Source organism: Apium graveolens, chromosome 1 (genome assembly GCF_009905375.1).
Source record: "Apium graveolens cultivar Ventura chromosome 1, ASM990537v1, whole genome shotgun sequence".
Taxonomy (NCBI): domain Eukaryota; kingdom Viridiplantae; phylum Streptophyta; class Magnoliopsida; order Apiales; family Apiaceae; genus Apium; species Apium graveolens.
The window spans coordinates 31,302,878-31,323,241 of record NC_133647.1 but is presented as its reverse complement, the minus strand read 5'-3'; the positions used below and the strand labels follow the sequence as shown (position 1 = coordinate 31,323,241).

Genomic DNA, 20,364 nt, shown 5'->3' with positions numbered 1-20,364 from the left:
AACGGATAACTTTCATCATCCGTTTATTCCACATCCGTTGACAATCCATCAATTAATTCTAACTCCTTTTTGTTTTTCTTCCAGGCATCCTCACAGAATGATTCAATTCCCTGAACCTTGGCAATCTGAACACTAACATCCCTAGATATTTTCCAGGCCTTGATTACCTCTTGCTCACTTTCTAACTGTTTAGAAAGAATTTCTACTTTCTTAACAGCTTCTTCTAGTTCACTCTCAACAATCAAGCATTTAAGTTTAATCTTTTCAAGCTCAATTACCTGATCCTCTAAGACAGCATTCCTATCACTTAAAAACACATTATTCTCTTTGATCCTAGTGTTTTCCTTGGCTAGTGATTTAAGGGAAACTCGCAAATGATATAATTCATTTGACATATCATTTATGGCTTCATTGCATTCATTTTTAGAAAGCTGAGAGAGATCAGTAGTAATTACCTGGTTGCTTGATGAACTAGTTTCATTTTCATCAGAATTAGCCATCAGGGCTAGGTTGACATATTCCATATCATCATCTTCATTGACTCCATCTGCTGCCCAATCATTTTGAGTGAGAAAAGCTCTTTCCTTTTGTTTGATCAAATCAAAGTACTTCTTTTTGTAATCAACTTGCTCAAATTTCTTCTTATCAGAGGTTGGCTTCCTACATTCACTTGCAAAGTGTCCACTAATGCCACAGTTATAACATTTGAACTTGGATTTGTCCACCATGTTTTTGTTTGGCTTAGTGAATTTTGTATTTTTCCTGAATTTCGTCTTTGCAAATCTCCTGGACAGAAAAGCCAGATGTTCATCAACATCATCAGAGTCATCCTGACTGGAATTGTTTTCATCCTCAGCTACTTGCTCTTTACCCTTGCTTGATTCTGATTTGCTTGTGCCAATTTTGAGACTTGGCATTGTCTTCTCCTCATTCCTGGCTTCAACCTTCTCACTGTCAGCTACAAGTGCAACTAATCCTCCTTTTCTCTTCCCTTTTTCCAACAGCTCATCTTACTCCATCTCAAGTTCATATGTCTTTAAAATTCCATATAATCTTTCAAGTGTGAAGTCCTTATAATCTTGAGAATTTCTTAGAGAAACAGTCATAGGCTTCCATTCCTTTGGTAGAGACCTTAGAAATTTTAAATTGGAGTCCTTGACTTGGTACACTCTCCCATACAGCTTCAATCCATTCAACAGTTTCTGAAATCTGTTGAAGGTATCATTCAATGATTCTCCTTCTTCAAAATGAAAATATTCATACTGTTGAATGAGAAGCTGCATTTTGTTTTCTCTAACTTGCTCAGTGCCTTCACAGATAAGCTGCACAGTATCCCAAATTTCCTTAGCAGTTTGGCTGTTAATGACATTGTCAAACATATCTTGATCCAGGCCATTAAACAGAATGTTCATGGCTTTCTTGTCCTTGTGAACCTCTTCAATATCTTCAACAGTCCATTCTGCTTTTAGCTTGGGAATAGACTGTCCAACAGCAACTGTTGCAGTAGCAGCTGTGGCCACCTTGTGAGGGATGTGAGGACCATTTTCAATGCAGTTGATGTAGCTTTCATCTTGAGAGAGAAGATGTAAATGCATCTTCACCTTCCAGTGATGATAGTTATCTCTTTCCAAGATTGGAATCTTTACACCAATATCCTTCTTACTCATGATGTTAGTAGAATAGATCTTTAAACTCTTTGTATGTTAAGAGCTTGCTCTGATACCAATTGTTATTCCCAGTGGACTAACAATGAGATTTACAGAAGGGGGGTTGAATGTAAATCTCAAAACTTTTCAAGTTTTGAGCAGTTTCTAAGGCTAAGTGTTTTTGAGAGCAAGTGTGTGTGAATTGCTTGAAGCAAATGCAGACAGATATATATTCAAACACAAATGTAAAGAACACAGAGAACTTACAAACTTTTCTGGTGGATTTGTTGTTCCACCAGAGATGTGTTATTTCAGAAAATCTGTGATTCAAAGAACTAAATCACAGCTGCTTCCTAGTACAAACTAGATGATTTTCTCTCTGGATTTTTCTAAACAGCTCTGGAAAATTCATGTCTAATTACTAGCTGCTACTTGGTTTATATATCACCAAGTTTACAAGTGAAGACAAAACTGTAAAATACAACTAAAAAGGCTCTTCACATGTTTCTTCTTCATTTCTCTATCCAATGCAATTTAGGCTTAGCTGTTAATCTTTGAATACTTCCTTGTTTGCACCAGAATGGAAATGCTACATTTTCTTGATTCCTCCTAGAGGCTTCCACATTCCAGTTTGTCTCTGTCAAACCATGTGCCTCTGTCAGCTTATGAATTGTCACTATCAACTGCTAATGAACTAAGCATCCGTTGAAGCTTTCATCCGTTGATGCCTTATCCGTTTAGGACTTATCCGTTGAAGCTTTATCCGTTGATGCATTAGCATTTGAAGTCTTTATCCATTGAAGCACTTATCCGTTGATGGATATTATCCGTTGAAGCTTTAGAGACATCCGTTGAAGCTTTGTTTCTTATCCGTTGAAGGTCTTCAATATCAGTTGATACTTCTTCACTTATACAAAATTACAAGGCATGAAATATTTACAATTAGCCCTCCTATTTGCATATCCACTAGTAGTCAACATGACTGATAATTTCCTACAACATCTAAGAATTACAACTTGAATCCAGAGAATGAAATGTGCTACAATACTAAACTTATTGCTAAGTAAAGCTACTCCTTCAACGGATAGCCAATATGGTCTTATCCGTTGAGGCTACAAACACTAGATTTCTACTTAAGTGTTTTGTTTAACTTATCATCAAACTAATATACATATTCCTAACAGTGATCAACTTAACTTTCTTGGTCTTCTTTGGTTTTCTGACTAGGTGAGACTCAGGTTCTGTTTGTTCCTCACCACTCTCAGTAATTACTGTTAAGGGTGTATATTTTCTCTTTTTTTTACTCACCTCACCCTTTTGAGAGGATGAAGTGGTTGGTTTCCTAGCTTCCAATGGTAAAGAAGGAAGGGTTTCAGTTGTGGAAGGCCCCTGTTGGTGTTCCTGTGTTTGTACTTCCACAGGTACAAGAGCCATAACTGTACTAGATGTGACTGTAGACCTCATGTCAGGCATAGGGTAATGGTAAGTCTTGAATCTATCTAACATAAAGTTAGTGATTCTTGCAGGTACCTTATTCTTTGTAATTAGTGAACCAAATAAAATTTTGGACACTTGTTTACCATTGCCTATTTTTGTTCTATCAATACCATTAAGTAAATGTATGTCTTGAAATTTATAATTTAAAGTAGACATAATAAACCTAGGAAAGAAAATATCCTTACCGCTTGTGGCTAAAGGCATTGTGAGCCTTGTGCTGAGTTCTTCCAGAATCAAGAGCCCGACATTTATGTGTTTGTTGTGAGCCATGGAGAACATCAGATTCTGAACCATACTTAAGATGTTGTCATACCCTGTCTTCCTGCAGGTGAAAGATCTCATTATGGAATCAAACAGGAATGACCATTTCCTCCTTAGATGATTCTTGTTCAAGCTAGCAAGGTTGATCCTTTCACTATAATTGATGAAGTCCATGAATTCATCTAGTTCCTGTTTAGTAGGAACCTCCACCATGCTATCAATAGGGATTCCTAGAGCCTTGTTGACATCATCCTCATTAAATTCAATTTGTTGTCCTTGGATTGAGCAGTTTACCACCAAGGATGCAGCTTGATTCTCATGCACAACTGTCCTTGTTGTGGATAAAAAACTAAGGTTATTACTTGCTGTATTTAATACTAAGATTCAGGAGCTCAAGGCCTTTAATGGCTGCTCTCGTGTTTCGTGACTCAATCTGCCTTTACGAGATGCCTACGTATCTCTGTGAATTAGAGAATCAAGCTAAAAAACGTAGTTCTGATTGGTGGGGGTGAGACCCCTTATATAGATGTTGGGAGTCCTTGAATTGGACTTGGTATAGGAGACTTGGTGGGCAAGTCTCATAATTAGAATGGACTTCGGAGTCCTAGATAGTAGGAAACTGATTCCTTATCCTTTTAGGTCCCCTTGAGGCTAATCTCCAAGGATTTATATCCTTATCGGGACTCTTTTCAACATCAGGGCTTTTGGGCCTTTTTTATTTCATCAGGCCTGATCTGGTCCATCAGGCTTAACCTTTCTGGTCTGAGTATCATATATCTTTTTATTGGGCCTAGCAGCCCACAGCTTGTACAATTAATGCAGTATAAATTATACAAGCATAATTTATTTATCCCTATCATTTGCCCCCCAACTTTTGGGAAACATTGATTAGGTTTCGCAGAAGTTAAGTCTATTCGTTCCCTTACAGGGTTTCGTTTTTCCGTAAAGTGTGGAGCGACCTACACATTTACAATGAATTTTTCCTTTTATTCAGGAATTATCTTAATTTCCAGGAATTTTTCCCTTATTTTCTGGATTTTTCCCTAATTTCATGGGATTTATCCTTAATTTCTGGATTTTCCCTAATTTCCTGGGATTTATCCTTAATTTTCTGGATTTTCCCCTAATTTTCTGGGATTTATCCTTAATTTCTGGATTTTTCCCTAATTTCATGGGATTTATCCTTAATTTTCTGGATTTTTCCCTAATTTTCTGGGATTTATCCTTAATTTCTGGATTTTTCCCTAATTTTCTGGGATTTATCCTTAATTTTCTGGATTTTTCCCTAATTTTCTAGGATTTATCCTTAATTTCTGGATTTTTCCCTAATTTCATGGGATTTATCCTTAATTTTCTGGATTTTTCCCTAATTTTCTGGGATTTATCCTTAATTTTCTGGATTTTCCCTAATTTTCTGGGATTTATCCTTAATTTCTGGATTTTCCCCTAATTTCATGGGATTTATACTTAATTTTCTGGATTTTTCCCTAATTTTCTGGGATTTATCCTTAATTTTCTGGATTTTTCCCTAATTTTCTGGGATTTATCCTTAATTTCTGGATTTTTCCCTAATTTTCTGAAAATATTAGTATTTTTCAGAAATTATTTAAGGAATTTCCTTATTTTTCTGTAATTTTCCAGGAATTTTTTCCTCCCTTTTTTTTTCCTTTTCTCTTTTCTCTCTTTTTTTTATGCAGATTTCGACCAGGAATCCATTCGACCAGGATCCTGGTCGAATTAACCTCCATATTGCCCTGGTCGACAGGATTTCGGGTAGGATGGTTTCGATCAGGAATCTTGGTCGAATTTCGGCCAGGATTTCTTCCTAATTTTTTTTTTATATATATATATTTCGAGCAGAGAATTTTCGGTCAGGATTTTGGGTCAGAATTCCTTGTTTTGACCGAATTAGCCACCTTTTGTTGCCCAGGTCGACGTAAGTTCGGGCAGGATCCATTCGACCATGATCTTGCCTTGATTTCTAGTCGAATGAGTCTTAATTCAGGTCGAATTAAGCTTATTTTTCAGCCCTGATCGACAAGATTTCGACCTCAGGAGCTTCGATCAGGATTCCTTTGTGTTTCCTGGTTGAATTGGTCTTGAATTAATTTCTTGCATATATTTCTGTAATTTGGATTTGGGCCCTTAAACCTGGGCTGTATTCTTTTGGGCCATCCCCTTTTTTGGTTTATAACCTGGGCCCATTTCAACTGGGTTTTGTATTTTTAACTAATTGGGCCCTTTTCTGGGCTGGTTTTATTGGGCTGACCTTGGGGCCCACTATTTTTATTAATCCTGGGCCTGAAAAAATCATTTTGGGCCTCAAATAGGGCTTTTTGTATTTGGGCCTTGGTACTGGGCCTTGGGTTTTTCAAGATTTTTCTAGAATTGGGCCTCATTTCTGAGCCCAAATTCCAAATTCTTCTAAGGTTATTCTGGATTCTTCCAGAATCTTCAAAAAAATTCAAATTTCTCTTAATTTTTCCAGGGATTTTCTGGATAATTCCAGAACCTTCTTATTTTTGGGCTCAAATGGGCTTTTTTGAGGCCCAAATCCCCTTCTTCTTGGCTATAAAAAGGTGGGATGAGGGTGTGTTTCCTCACACCTCTCATTTCACTTCTCCACTCATCCTACAAATTTCTCCCTCTTCTCTTCCTTTAGTTTTTTTTTTGGCCACTCCTCCCTTCAAGACTTTCAGGTTTTCTAGGCTTTACTAATGGCTGACAAGAATTCCGAGAGAGCGGCGAAGATTGCCTCGGCTTCAAAACGAGGTAAGGATATCGAGATCCGTTCTTCGTACATGTCTTTAATCGATATGATTAACACTAGGGGGGGATGAATATCCCTCTACTGCACATCTCGATTCTTTTAATCATTGTAACACTTGGCACAACATTGATTTCAATAAACTAAATGCTCGTTATAACGTCCTTCCTCCTTTTAGATTAGTTCCAGTCTCTGGTGGTGACCATACTTGCCACTGGAGACCCGACACTCTTTTCATTTACACAGATGCCCTTAATGCTGGGCTTAGGTTTCCTTTCCATCCTTTTATTCCTCATCTTTTGGCTGATTTACAAATTAACCCGTGTTAGCTTCCTCCAAACGCCTGGAGGAATATTCTATGTTTTATGGTTTGTTATCTTAGGGAGGGCTTTCCTCTTTCTGTAGCCGTTTTTAGGAAGGTCTTTCAGTGTTATAATAGTTCTTCCAATATCTGTGGCTGGGTCTATGTCAAGCAAAGGCCCAAAAGCAAACATATCTTTAACAGCGCCTCTATTCCTGATAATAATCAAAATTGGAGGAATAGTTTTGTTGGGTTACGTTGGGAGAATGGTGACTGGGGCACACTTTTTCGATCTTCCTTCGGGAAGGTCAGTGATGGTAGCCTCAAATCCATTCACTTAACTCCTGAAGAAACTATTATTTATAATGGGCTTACTCAGGATGATGGCACCACCACCAGCTGGACTCTCTTAGAGGAGTTTTCCCTGATTCATGTGGGACTATCCTCTGTTTCTCAACAGGGTATTTTTCTTCCCTTCTCGATTTTACTTCATTTCATGCATTATTAACATCACTTATTTTGTTCTTTGCTTTGTTTCAGCTGCTAAGGAGATTAATGAGGACAATGTTCCTTTGGTTGAGGAAACAGCTAGGATGAAGAAAGCTCGGCTCGCAGGCCTAGACACCCGGGGAAAGGCCACGGAGCCTATCTTTTTGAAGAAGCACAAAGAGCCTATGGGGGAGGCTTCAACTGAAGGAGTTGGGGGCCATAGTGCTCCTATCACTGCTGCTGCCCCTACTGCTACTGCCACAGGCGCCTTCCAGCCTCTCTGGGGATTCCGCCGAGGGGACACCGTGGTTGGTTCCACGAAACATGCTTGGGATTGGTCCTACCATAGCGTGACTCCAAAGGACTTTACTGATGTGGTGGCCACCCCTGACCTTGAGAGGATTAAGCTCATGGGAGCCCAATCTCTGGCTTTGGTATGCCTTCTCTCTTTTAAATTTATCTTTCATTCTTGTAGCATTTTCTTGCCTTATACTTCGTTGATTGCTTTGTTTCAGTCTAACGCCTATTTTCAAGGCGCCGTGAGGCAAGCCGAGTCATGGAAGCGGGCTTCTAATAAGGCCGACAATGCCCTCAGGAGGCAACAGAAGAAGTATGCTACCCTGGAGAAGAAGCTCAAGCGCAAGGAAGAAGAACTCGGAGAGTCCAACGCCGAGCTAGTGGTACTTCGGGCGGAGAAGGATAAAGCTATAGACAACTATCTGGACTCGGAGGAGTTTGCCCAATCCATGAGGATTAGGGATGATTCAGTCTTTCCCGGGTTTTTTAGGACTGGTTGGGACACGACCCTTGGGACCGTGAACGAGGCTTGTCCTGATATTAACCCGACGGACTATGTCTGCCCTGATGACGAGGCTTTGCTACAGAGGTTTCGTACCCGAGTAGTTGTCTCGAATCATGTTTCTCAGGATCCACTCCTTCCCCCTCCCGAGTCTTCTTCCAGACCAGCTGAGGACGATAGCTCTTCCTCCTCCTCCGAGACTACAGAGACATCCAGCGAGAGCGGAGAGGACGATGATATGGATGCCGAGGGTACTTCAGCTCCTTAGAGCTTTTTCAGCCCTGCGTGGCTTGTTGTTTTTTATCCTATTTTCGAGACTTTATTTATCGAATTTTTGTAATATCTATCAGATCTATTTCATTTATCACCTTCTATGCTTGCATCCATGCATTTGATTTTTATTTGTTAGGCCACAAACATACTTTGAAGAACTCATGAATTTTGTAAAATTGTCTGGGATTCGTCCCTTACACAAGTAATAATAAACTTCGTAATAAAACTAAAACATATAAATCCTAAGCAAGCAAAGCTTCAAGGTGCTTTTCAACCTACTCGCCATCCTGACGAGTGAGAATCGTATCCGGCTACCCTACACATAGTAAACCTTCAGGTTTTGTGCATGCCAAGTTCTCGGGACTTCAAATCCATCCATAGTCTCTAGCTTGTAGGTTCCTCTACCTTGGACACTCTTGACTCTGTACGGCCCTTCCCAATTCGGGGCAAGCTTCCCTTTTTGTCCTACACCAGATGCTTCTATCTTCCTCAAGACTAGATCGCCTTGTTTAAAAAACCTTTCTTTAACCCTTAGGTTGTAGTAGAATGAAGCCTTTTTCTGATATTCTACTATCTTTGCATGTGCCTTATCTCGCACTTCATCGATCAGATCCAGGGCTAACCTCTGCCCTTCCTCATTTTCTTCTGCGTTGAAAGCCTGAATCCTTGGAGAGGAATGTGATATCTCCACGGGAACCACTGCTTCTGCCCCATATGCCAACATGAAAGGAGTTGCTCCTGTCGTGACTCTACAGGTAGTCCTATAGGCCCATAATATGGGAAGTATCTCATCCACCCAATTATTTCTTGACTTCTCGATCCTCTTCTTTAGTCCATCCAGGATTATCCGATTTGCTACCTCTGCTTGCCCATTGGCTTGCGGGTGAGCCACAGAGGTGAATCGTAATTCAATTTCATTTTCTTCACAATACTTCTTGAATTCCTCATTGTTGAATTGTGCTCCATTGTCAGTGACGAGGATACGGGGAATTCCATATCGGCACATAATGTTTTCCCACAGGAATTGTGCAACCTGCTTAGTTGTGATTTTGGCCAAGGGTTTGGCTTCGATCCACTTGGTGAAATAATCAATGGCTACAATCAGAAATTTCCTTTATGCCGTGGCCATAGGAAAAGGCCCTAGAATATCCATCCCCCACATAGCAAATGGAATAGGTGAGTTGATAGAGGTCAGCATCTCGGGGGGTTGTCTGGCGACTGGTGCATGCTTCTGACAGCGATCACACTTCTTTACATATTCTTTGGCATCAGCCATCATTTCTGGCCAATAGAAGCCTAAACGGGTTATCTTATGAGCCAAGGCCCTGCCCCCCAAGTGTTTCCCACAAATACCTCCATGCACTTCCTCAAGAGCTAAGCGTGCCTCATCGGGCCTGAGACACCTCAAGTAAGGAACCACGAAAGATCTTTTATATAAAATCCCATCTATCAAAGAGTACCTTAGTGCTCGAACAGTTAACTTCTGTGCCTCAATTGCATCGCTTGGCAACCAACCGGTCTGAATGTGAGCCTTGATGGGATCAATCCATGACGTCCCCAAGCCTATGGGAGCCACAAGCTTAACATCTATGCTTCGTGTCTTCAAAACACGGAAGTACACACTTCCTGAACTTTCTTCAATCTCAGATGAAGCAAACTTTGATAGCGCATCTGCTTTAGCATTTTCTTCCCTTGGAATGTGTTCAACATGGCATTCATTAAATTGGGTCATCACAGCCCTTACTAGGCGAACATACTTAGCCATCGTATCATCCCTTGCCTCAAATTCTCCCTTTACCTGGGATATGATCAGCTTCGAGTCTCCACGGACCTTTAAGTTTTTGACTCTAAGTGTCCCAGCTAGACCAAGGCCAGCAATCAGGGCTTCATACTCTGCCTCATTGTTTGTGGTTGGGAAGTCTAGCTTCATGGCATACTCAATTAAGGATCCATCAGGGCTTTGCAAAACCAACCCTGCTCCACTGGAATTTGTTTTTGATGCTCCATCAAAATAGAGAACCCAATATTCTTTCTCCTTGTCCCCATTGTCGACTCCCTTGTCTTGAGGTATGGTATCTTCCTGCCCCCCGACTTCTTGGTTGGGTATGGTACATTCCACCACGAAGTCAGCTAGTGCCTGGGCTTTTATGGCCGTACGTGGCTTATACTTGAGATCGAACTCTCCCAACTCTATTGCCCACTTAATCAGTCTCCCACTTGCCTTGGGACTGTGAATGATATTTCTCAGTGGCTGATTTGTTAGCACTTCAATTTGGTGAGCTTGAAAATAAGGACGCAGCTTTCTTGAAGCCATTACCAAGGCTAAAGCGAATTTCTCAATGGCTGAATAATTCAACTCAGCACCATGCAAAATTTTGTTGACATAGTATACGGGTTTCTGGACTTTCAGTTCCTCCTTAACCAACACGGCGCTCAAGGCGCTCTCTGAAACAGCCAAGTACAAGAATAAAACTTCATTCAGAACTGGCTTGGCCAACAATGGGGCCTGGCCCATATACTTCTTTAACTCTTCAAATGCCTTCTGATTTTCCTCACTCCATACAAAGTCTTTGATGTTCTTTAGTGACTTGAAAAATGACAAGCACTTGTCTCCTGACTTGGAGATGAATCGTCCTAACGCAGCAACCCTTCCTGTGAGCTTCTGAACATCCTTGATAGTTTTGGGGGGTTCCATGTCCAGGATTGCCTTTATTTTATCGGGGTTTGCCTCAATTCCCCTCTTCGAGACCATCAATCCCAAGAATTTTCCAGATCCTACTCCGAAAGCACACTTCGTCGGATTCAACATCATCTTGTGGTACCTCAGGACCTCAAAAGCTTCCCTTAAATGGGCTATATGATCAGTCTTTACTAGACTCTTGACTAACATGTCATCAACATAGACTTCCATAGTCTTACCAATAAGATCCTTAAAAATTCTATTCACCAACCTTTGATAGGTGGCTCCTGCATTCTTGAGACCAAACGCCATAACAAGATAACAATAAACACCAAAGTCAGTGATAAATGATACCTTTGGAATGTCATCCTTATGCATTTTGATCTGGTTGTATCCGCTAAACCCATCCATGAAACTCAGCATCTCATGTCCAGCGGTGGCATCAATCAAAGTATCAATTCTAGGCAGCGGAAAACAGTCTTTGGGGCATGCATCATTCAGATCGGTGAAGTCTATACACATCCTCCACTTTCCATTAGCCTTCTTCACCATTACAGGGTTTGCTAACCACTCCGGAAATTGAATCTCCTCAATGAAACTAGCCTCTAAGAGCTTTTCCACTTCCTGCTTTATAGCCTCTTGTCTTTCCGGGGCAAAATTTCTTTTCTTTTGTCTCACTGTCTTCCGGCTTGGATCTACGTTTAGCTTGTGAGTAATTAACTCCGGGTCTATGCCTGGCATATCAGCTGCTGACCATGCAAACACATCACTATTTTCTTGCAAAAATTTCACTAACTTCCCTTTAAGAGGCTCCTCTAATGTGGCTCCAATGAAAGTCGTCCTCTCAGGATTCTCGGGGTCTAAAGGAACCGAAACCAATTCTTCTGCTGGCCTTCCTCTATTCTCATCATTTTCTCGAACATCCATATCTTCAATAGGAAGAACCTGCCCCCCGACTCCATCTGCCCTCAAAGAGGCCACATAACAGCTTCTAGCCATTTTTTGATCTCCTCTCTCTTCTCCAATCCCGTTTTGGGTGGGAAACTTCATGACTGAATGGTAGGAAGAGGGGACTGCCTTGAAGGCATGTATCCCTGTTCTCCCCATGATAGCATTATAAGTTGAACTAGCCTTTACCACCACGAAATCCAGCATCTGCGTTGCTTGCTTTGGCTCCGTACCTATGGTGGTTGGCAATTTGATTATCCCTTTCACATGACATTCTACTCCAGCAAATCCATATATCGGCATGTCGGTTGGTGTTAACTGGGAGTCGTTATACCCCATCCTTAGAAAGGTGTCGTGGAGCAAGATATCCACAGAAGCACCATTATCCACAAGGACCCTCTTAACCGGGCTATTTCCTATTATTGGTGTTATGACCAGCGGGTCGTCATGGGGAAACTTCACACCCTCTAGGTCGGAATCATTAAAAGCCAATGTTACTTCTGTCCTGGCCCTCTTCGGGGCTTCTCCAACAATATGCATAACCTCTCTAGTATATGCCTTTCTGGAATTTTTGGACAATCCAGCAGCAGTTGGACCTCCAAAGATCGTGTTTATCACAGGCCCTCGAGGTCTCGTCCCTCCATAAATGGTGTTTATAACTGGTCCTCTAGGCTGGGGGTTTCGCCCCTGATCGTCTTGGTCCCTCCTACGATCTTCAAAGTTCTTCCTTCCATTATTATTTCTGTCCCCTCCATCTCCAGTATACTTGTTCAATCTTCCTTTTCAAATCAAAAACTCAATTTCATCTTTCAATTGCCTACACTCATCGGTGCCATGGCCAACATCTTTGTGAAACCTGCAATACTTGCCCTTATCTAGCTTGGCGGGATCAGCCTTCAAGGGCTTAGGCCAGCGAATATCTCTGTCTTTCTCAATCTCCATCAAAATCTGACTTCTGGGAGCATTCAGCTTAGCGTATTCAGTGAACTTTTGCCCAGGTCCTCCCTTCTTGGGGGTTGAATCAGGGTTTTGTTCGGTTCTAGGATATTTGTCCTTAGCGATATACTCCAAATCAGTTTTTCGTTTCTTGCCTCCAGTGGGCTCATTACTTACTACGGTCTTCCTCATACTTTCTTCAACCTTGATATACTTCCCTGCCCTCTCTTGGAGCTGCAACATGCTCTCAGGGGGTCGTTTAGCCAAAGACATCTTGAAAAACTCATCCCTAGTTCCTTGTTGCAGTGCTATCATGGCTACCTTATCATCAAGGTCTGGGACTTTTAAAGCCTCCTTTGTAAAACGATTCAGGTAATCTCTTAAGGATTCCTTAGCTCCCTGCACAAGACTCATAAGAGATGCTGAACTTTTCTCATGGACTCTTCCACTGATGAATTGCTTAATAAAAGCCTGACTTAATTCTCTGAATGATCCAATAGAATTTGGGGGTAGGCGACTGTACCGTCTTTGAGCCATACCCGACAGGGTTTGAGGGAAGGCCCGACATTTTATAGCATCATTCACGGGTTGCAGCAGCAGTGTATTAGAGAATGTCCTAACATGATTAGCGGGGTCTCCCGTGCCATCATAGGCTTTGATAGTGGGCATCTTGAATTTTCTTGAGATATGGCCATTCATTATCTCTTCTGTGAAGGGTGGAGTTGGATCATCAGGATCTCCAAGGGGAAGGAGATTGCTTGGATCAGTTCTTGGGACAGCAACCCTTCTTCTTACCGGACCATCCAGGTCTATGATAGGAGGAGGATTTCTCCCCCTAGGAGGTATGTGGGGTCTGGTGGCTTGGTGAGCCTCCAAATCACGCCTCAGCCTTTGGATTTCAGCCTCATGAGCCCTGATCTTTTCCTGCACTTCTTGGGGATTCGCCCCTGGGGTGCTTTGGGGGCGTTGCCTTCTATCGGCCATTGGCTCTTTTCCAGGACGCCTCCTTCTCGGGGCCACTTCATCATCCGAAGATTCGGAGTCTCTCTCAGTGTATGGACCAGAAAATTCCCGATCCTCAGGGATAGGATCCAAACCTCGTATATAGGGGGGCGACCGCCCTCGTGCTTCACTTCGCCCAGTATATCCGCTTCCTCCAACCTCAGGGTGAAGGGGCATCCCATAAGGGGGGTTAGTAGTAACAATAGTTGAATATTCATACCCGACGGGTCGAGAATTCACAGGTATATGTATTTGTTGAACTTGAGGATTCGTACCTTGAATTGGGGGAGTTGTCCCTTGTAGCTGGGGTTGAGTTGCCCCTGTCTGGGCTTCCTCCTGAGTAGATGCATAAGTTGAATGGGGAGGAACCTCCACGGTTGATGAAATCACCTGGGTTGTCTCTAATGGTGTTCCTTCCTCTAGAGCTCCAATTGTTCTCCGTGTTCTCGCCATGGTTGTTGTTGTGATTCCCACAGACGGCGCCAAATGTTGTGGATAAAAAACTAAGGTTATTACTTGCTGTATTTAATACTAAGATTCGGGAGCTCAAGGCCTTTAATGGCTGCTCTCGTGTTTCGTGACTCAATCTGCCTTTACGAGATGCCTACGTATCTCTGTGAATTAGAGAATCAAGCCAAAAAACGTAGTTCTGATTGGTGGGGGTGAGACCCCTTATATAGATGTTGGGAGTCCTTGAATTGGACTTGGTATAGGAGACTTGGTGGGCAAGTCTCATAATTAGAATGGACTTCGGAGTCCTAGATAGTAGGAAACTGATTCCTTATCCTTTTAGGTCCCCTTGAGGCTAATCTCCAAGGATTTATATCCTTATCGGGACTCTTTTCAACATCTGATTTGCCCCTTATTAATTAATTACGAAATTAATTAATAATCAGGGCTTTTGGGCCTTTTTTATTTCATCAGGCCTGATCTGGTCCATCAGGCTTAACCTTTCTGGTCTGAGTATCATATATCTTTTTATTGGGCCTAGCAGCCCACAGCTTGTACAATTAATGCAGTATAAATTATACAAGCATAATTTATTTATCCCTATCAGTCCTAACCACAACTGAATTCCAGAAATCATTGAGAACATCCATGTACATAATAGGATTTGCAGTCAGAGCACCTGCAAAGTATGTCTAAGATAAATACTTAAAGCTCTTAAAATTGTCAGGAGCTTGGTTAGCATTTGTGAAAGCTAGGTAGTTGGTTCCATCCTTAGGGGTAACAACTTTAACAGTTTTTGATGCCATTTGAAGTGTTTGAATTTGAGTGGGTAAGAGATTTGAAAGAGAAAAAGTTTGAAATGAGAGAGAACAGTTAAGATTTGCAAAAGCTAGGTCACTTAAGATCTCGAAAGCGTAAAGAAGGGTTATGTCGAGATGTTTGGGTATTTATAGAAAAAGGTAAATGACTTGTCGAAAAGTAGAAATAAACGTTTGGGTTTTGCTTATTGAGAAGTCACGTGTGAGAATAGATACATATCGATATGTCACTTTCCTGACGTTTATCGAGAACTAGATAGTGACTTATCGAGGTGTCAAATAAATACCCAGTTTGTCCTGAATGGACTGATTTTTTCCAATTTTTATTTGAATAAATCAAAATAAAATCAAAATAATTTTATATCAAAAGTATTTTACTAAAATAATTTATTAAATTAAATTATTTCAGTTCTAAGTTGTTGAGAAATCTAAAATGTATACTTGTAGAGAACTCTATGAATTAACATATATCGAGATCTCTACAAGACTTATCGAGAAGTCATAATGAGGCTTGTCGAGAAATCCTTTGAGAAGTCTAGAAAAAGACTTATAGAGAACTCTATTGAGAAGTCTCAAAATGACTTGTCGAGAAGTCAGTTAGACTTATCGAGAACTCAGTTCTATATACATTTGTTCTTTTTGGTTCCGTCTTATGTTAAGCTCACATATTGAAAATGTAAATTAACATTTAGACAGTTTTCTTAGAATTTGAAAAATTTCAAGCTAAATTTTAAATCTTGAAAAATAAATCTACAGAGAATTCTGAAATATTTATAAATCATATTTCAGTTAATTTCCAATTAAATCAAATTAATTATGATTTATTAGAAATTAATCTGCTGCAACACATTAGCTGAGTTCTTTCCTTTAGGATGAAGAATTTAACATTCCAATTTCACTAGCAAGTCTAGTGAAAGTTGCTTCATCCAAAGGTTTAGTTAAAATATCAGCTAATTATTTTCTGTTGGAACAAAAATGAGCTCAATAGTACCATTTGCAGCACGTTCTCTAATAAAATAGTACCTTACATTAATATGCTTAGTTCTAGAATGATTAACTGGATTAGCAACAATAGATATGATACTAGTATTGTCACATATGATTTGAATTTTGTGTAACACCAAAATGTACGATTGGGCATCGTACATTAATTCTAGACGTTCTCTAATAAACCTTGTCATTTTATATTCACTCTGCATGAGTCTTGAGATTCTTTGACATAATTTTTTATTAGTAGAACCAAAAATGATATCATCAACATAGATTTGAACTATGATCATATCACCACCATACTGCTTCTAGAATAGAGTCTTCTCAATTATTCCTCTAGTGAATCCATGTTTAAGCAAAAATTCTGACAATGTGTCATACCAAACTCTAGGTGCCTGCTTTAATCCATAGAGAGCCTTGAGTAGTTGATAGACAAAATATGGAAATTATGGATCTTCAAAGTCAGGTGGCTGTTGTACATAAACTTCTTCTTCCAACTCACCATTAAATGATGCACACTTTACATCCATTTGATACACTTTAAAATTTGAGTGTACAACAAATGCAAGAAAGATCCTTATTGCTTCAAGTCTTGCAACTGGAGCAAAAGTTTCATTATAATAAATTCCTTCTTCCTGTGAGTAGCCTTTTGCAACCAACCTTGCTTTGTTTCTTGTTACAATTCCATTTTCATCCCTTTTTTTCATGTGCACCCACTTTGTTCCAATTATACTTCTGTTCTTTGGTGCAGGAACCAACTTCCAAACTTTGTTCGTATTAGGTCCCGAAGTATCGTAGAAGGGGGGTTGAATACGATACTCACTAAATTAAAAAATTCTTTCCAATCTTTTGCGGATATATAATTTAGTGTTCGGTTAGTGGTTCCATGTTATAGAGGTGAATAGTGTTTGGAACAATAAAATGAGGAACATAAGATATTTGAGGAAGTATATATTCATATATAAATCCTCGAGGGGTTACTACACTCCGATATATAAATTAACCAATTACAAACCAAGAATAATAATGTTCTTGCTTCTACAAAGATATTACAAATTAAATCCTATACAATGATATAGCTTTTGTTTTTCTAAGGATCTAATTACCGGATAACGATTATAATGCCCCTATAAATATATAAGAATTAAACCGGGTATTATAACGTTTCTCTTATGAGAAGTTAAATGGATATTCAAGGTGCCTGAGCTTCTCTATAAATCTTTGCTTTTTGTTTTTATTAGCTCTCGTTGTTGGAGAAGAAGATAAAGATAACAATTGGTTAATCAATTAATCTGCTGCTTGAGTGTAGACTTTATATTCAATTAAAATACGTGGCTGAATATTTACCACATAATTCAATTGAATGTCCAACAAAGTTGTGGCTGAGATGATTTGCACTTGTACACTTGCGTCTACTTGCGACTTGAGGTGATATATCACTTAGAATTCCATTCACCCCTAACTGACGACTACAACAAGCTTTGTACTCAGATTCTTTTGATTTCAATGTTAGTTGCGAGTACAGGAGGTGCATAGCACTCTAACTTGCAATCATAAGCACCAAGAAGAGTTTCCTTGCCTTAAATAAAATCCCGAGTGGCGATCATTGCTCCCTTATATGCTAGGTTCCTTTACATTATAAACCAAATGGCCACCTCATGTTCTAATTTAAGTTTAAATTATAACTTAATTAATTTATAAAATAAACTCGAATATAATTTATATTAATAAACTAATTTAGATTTATAAAATAAACTTATTTAAAGTTTATGAAATAAATTATTTTAAGTTTATTAAATAAATTATATTAAAGTCCATTATATAAATTTATTAAAGTTAACAATTAAACTTTGAACTTGGCCAATCCCTCGAGCTGTTTAGCTTTATACCTTGCGCACCTCTTCTCGTATTTCAACAGATAAACGTTCAATCCAAGTACGTTCCTCAACTTAACAAGTCTTCTATAAATAATATCCAAATTCCTTTCACGAGTTGTTGACGCCTAGTGCAAGTGGTCTGGTTCACAGACGACTAACTCCGATTCAAGTCTTCGTATTATGGCCTTGATTACATTATTAATCTTGCAACAACTTTATCAGTTCGAACAATGACTGTCAATAAATAAATGTACTTTCACTAGAGTCCTTTCTAGTACTTTAGACAACGTCTTCATTGCTACTACAATCTTGAATACTTTATTCACTGTTCTTCACCGATGGTTGAACATATAGAAGAAATCTTGTCAGTGAGTATAACTTCAAGACTGCAGCTGTCTTCTTTAACCTCTGTCCATACTATGTTTTTAATTTTTCAGATTCCTATGCTTCGAACACTGTCTAGCTTCAATCAACGCAAATACACTGAAATCTTCTAGTGGCACTTATACAATGAATCTTCAACATTTCTAAAACCCTGAAAGTATTTAAACTTTATTCTTCAATGAGGCATGAACATATTAATAAACTTCTTTTAGTGACCTGTAAACAGACTTTAATCCTTCTTCTAATATTTTGATTCTTTGTATTTGCATTGTCTTCATTTCTTCTGATTTCTTGTGTAGTCGTAGTTGTAACGACTAAGAAATTATGTTTGTATTATATCTTAATAAAGATGATTTATGTGTTTTTTATGTCATTAAGTGAATTGAGTTATAAAACCCTAACTGTTATATGCTATGTATATTCTGTTTTGTCAGAATGTGTTCAGGGTAATTATCGGGTGTTTTATTATAGGTTAAATGCTTTTATATGAAAAGTTGTACGACCCAAACAATGTTTTAATAGCTGATAGTTCATACAAAATCATTGGCCTTATTTTGCCTAGTATGACCCATACCATATCGATATTCTGAACATCTAGTCATTTTATAAATTTTCTTATTTCGTAAAAAATGACTTTTCCGGACCCCTTCGGGTGTCAAAAGCCTCACAAAATTCATATTTTTATTTTTATAGGATCGTGAAATTATCAAGTATTATTTTTCTTTGCATTTTTGTATTATTCACAATTTTTGGAAATTTTTGATATATATTTTGTATTTATTGGATATTTAAAAATTCAAAATTAATACCCAAAAATTATAAAAATTAGGGCCAATCAATTTTAATAAATGTATAATTAGAGCCTTAATTTTAATTAGGGGTATTTTTATTACTACTATAAATAGTTGCTTTATTATTAATTAATTGTAAAATAATTATTAAAAACTAATTAATCTGAAAAATTAGTTTGGGGGTGAAGCTTGCGTTCTTGAGATTGCCTGAGAATCAACCCGTGATTGTGGGAGATTCACTGAACCTTTGATTTAGTTCGAGTAACCAAATTTAATCCTCTCGAAGAGACGAATCTTTTGATACCAACATCATCAACTGAGGTTGGATATTTGTTAAAATTGATTTTTTGTGTTCTTGACTTTGATTTCGGTTTTTGAGTTCAAGGAATCGTTTGGTTATTTTGATGATTCATATAGTTATATCTTGATCTGATGAATGATTTTATGTGTTTATATTGATTGTATGACCCCCAGATTGTTATGACCATGTCCTTGTTTTTACGGTTTTTTATTTCGTTTTTTTTAGAATTTATAGATGTTTGTGATTAATTTTGCTTATAGGAGATGATTGTAGTCGACTAGGGCGTTAATTTGAGCTATAAAATGATCGATTTGGTTGAGAATTGATGAATTTGGGTTCTCACCGGAAAGTGGCGAGGTATGGCCAGATTTTTGGACGATTTGTTGATTCAAGCGGATTTGCGGGCTGTTGATGCGATGGGTGAATTCCTAATGACGTTTAGATGGATTTAGGATCAAAAACGGGGTCGATTGGTGCGATTTTGGCCGGGATTTGGACGACGCAGGAAGCCGGAAGTTCGCCGAATTCTGGGCTTGAACCGACGAGTTCTTCAGCTCCGATCGTATTCCCCAAGACGCTGGCAAACTACCCCCCTTCTTCGCCGTTGAATCAAAAAGCCCCATCTCCTGTTGCACAAATATGTTTTTGAATTATTTATTTTATTTTTATTTAATAAAATTAAAAATATCATTTTTAATTATTTAATAAATCAATTAATTAATTCGATTAATTATTTAATTTATTTTATAAATAAATCTAAATTATTTTTTAAGTTTAGAAATTTAAAAATATAATTATTTATTTATTTATATAAATATTTCTTATTTGTTTATTATTTATTTAAATTGATTAATTATTTGATAATTAATCAGTTTACTTAAATAATTTATAATAAATTCTATTTAATTCCAAAAATTAGGGAAAAATCATTTTTAAATCTGATTTTTCCTAGATAATTATTTAAAATATATTTGTGGTTTAATTATTTTTGAATAATTAATTATACTGAACAATAATTGATTTATTCTTATTTATTGCGTAATAATTGAACCGTTTATCCGATTTAATCGAAATGAAAGCCCTTAAACTCAGGAAAATGACCCGATTCCATTAAAAAGTTTTAAATCTTCATTCCTTTCGGACACGAGTCGAAT

At 38.5% G+C, this 20,364-nt stretch overlaps 1 protein-coding gene across 1 annotated transcript; it reads left to right on the top strand.

Moving 5' to 3' along the window:
• Positions 1–5,936: 5,936 nt before the first annotated feature.
• LOC141662127 (uncharacterized) lies at positions 5,937–19,859 on the top strand. Its single transcript, XM_074469195.1, has 4 exons — positions 5,937–5,994; positions 6,577–6,933; positions 7,013–7,395; positions 19,653–19,859. The coding sequence occupies exons 1-4, from the start codon at positions 5,937–5,939 to the stop codon at positions 19,857–19,859; spliced, it is 1,005 nt and encodes a 334-aa protein (XP_074325296.1).
• The last annotated feature ends 505 nt before the right edge of the window (positions 19,860–20,364 follow it).

Coding starts and splice junctions, on each gene's coding strand:
- LOC141662127 (XM_074469195.1), top strand. CDS start 5,937: ATGGGCTTTTTTGAGGCCCAAATCCCCTTCTTCTTGGCTATAAAAAGG. Junction 5,995..6,576: donor TATAAAAAGGTGGGATGAGG/GTGTGTTTCCTC, acceptor CTCTTTCTGTAG/CCGTTTTTAGGAAGGTCTTT. Junction 7,396..19,652: donor GAGCCCAATCTCTGGCTTTG/GTATGCCTTCTC, acceptor AATGACGTTTAG/ATGGATTTAGGATCAAAAAC.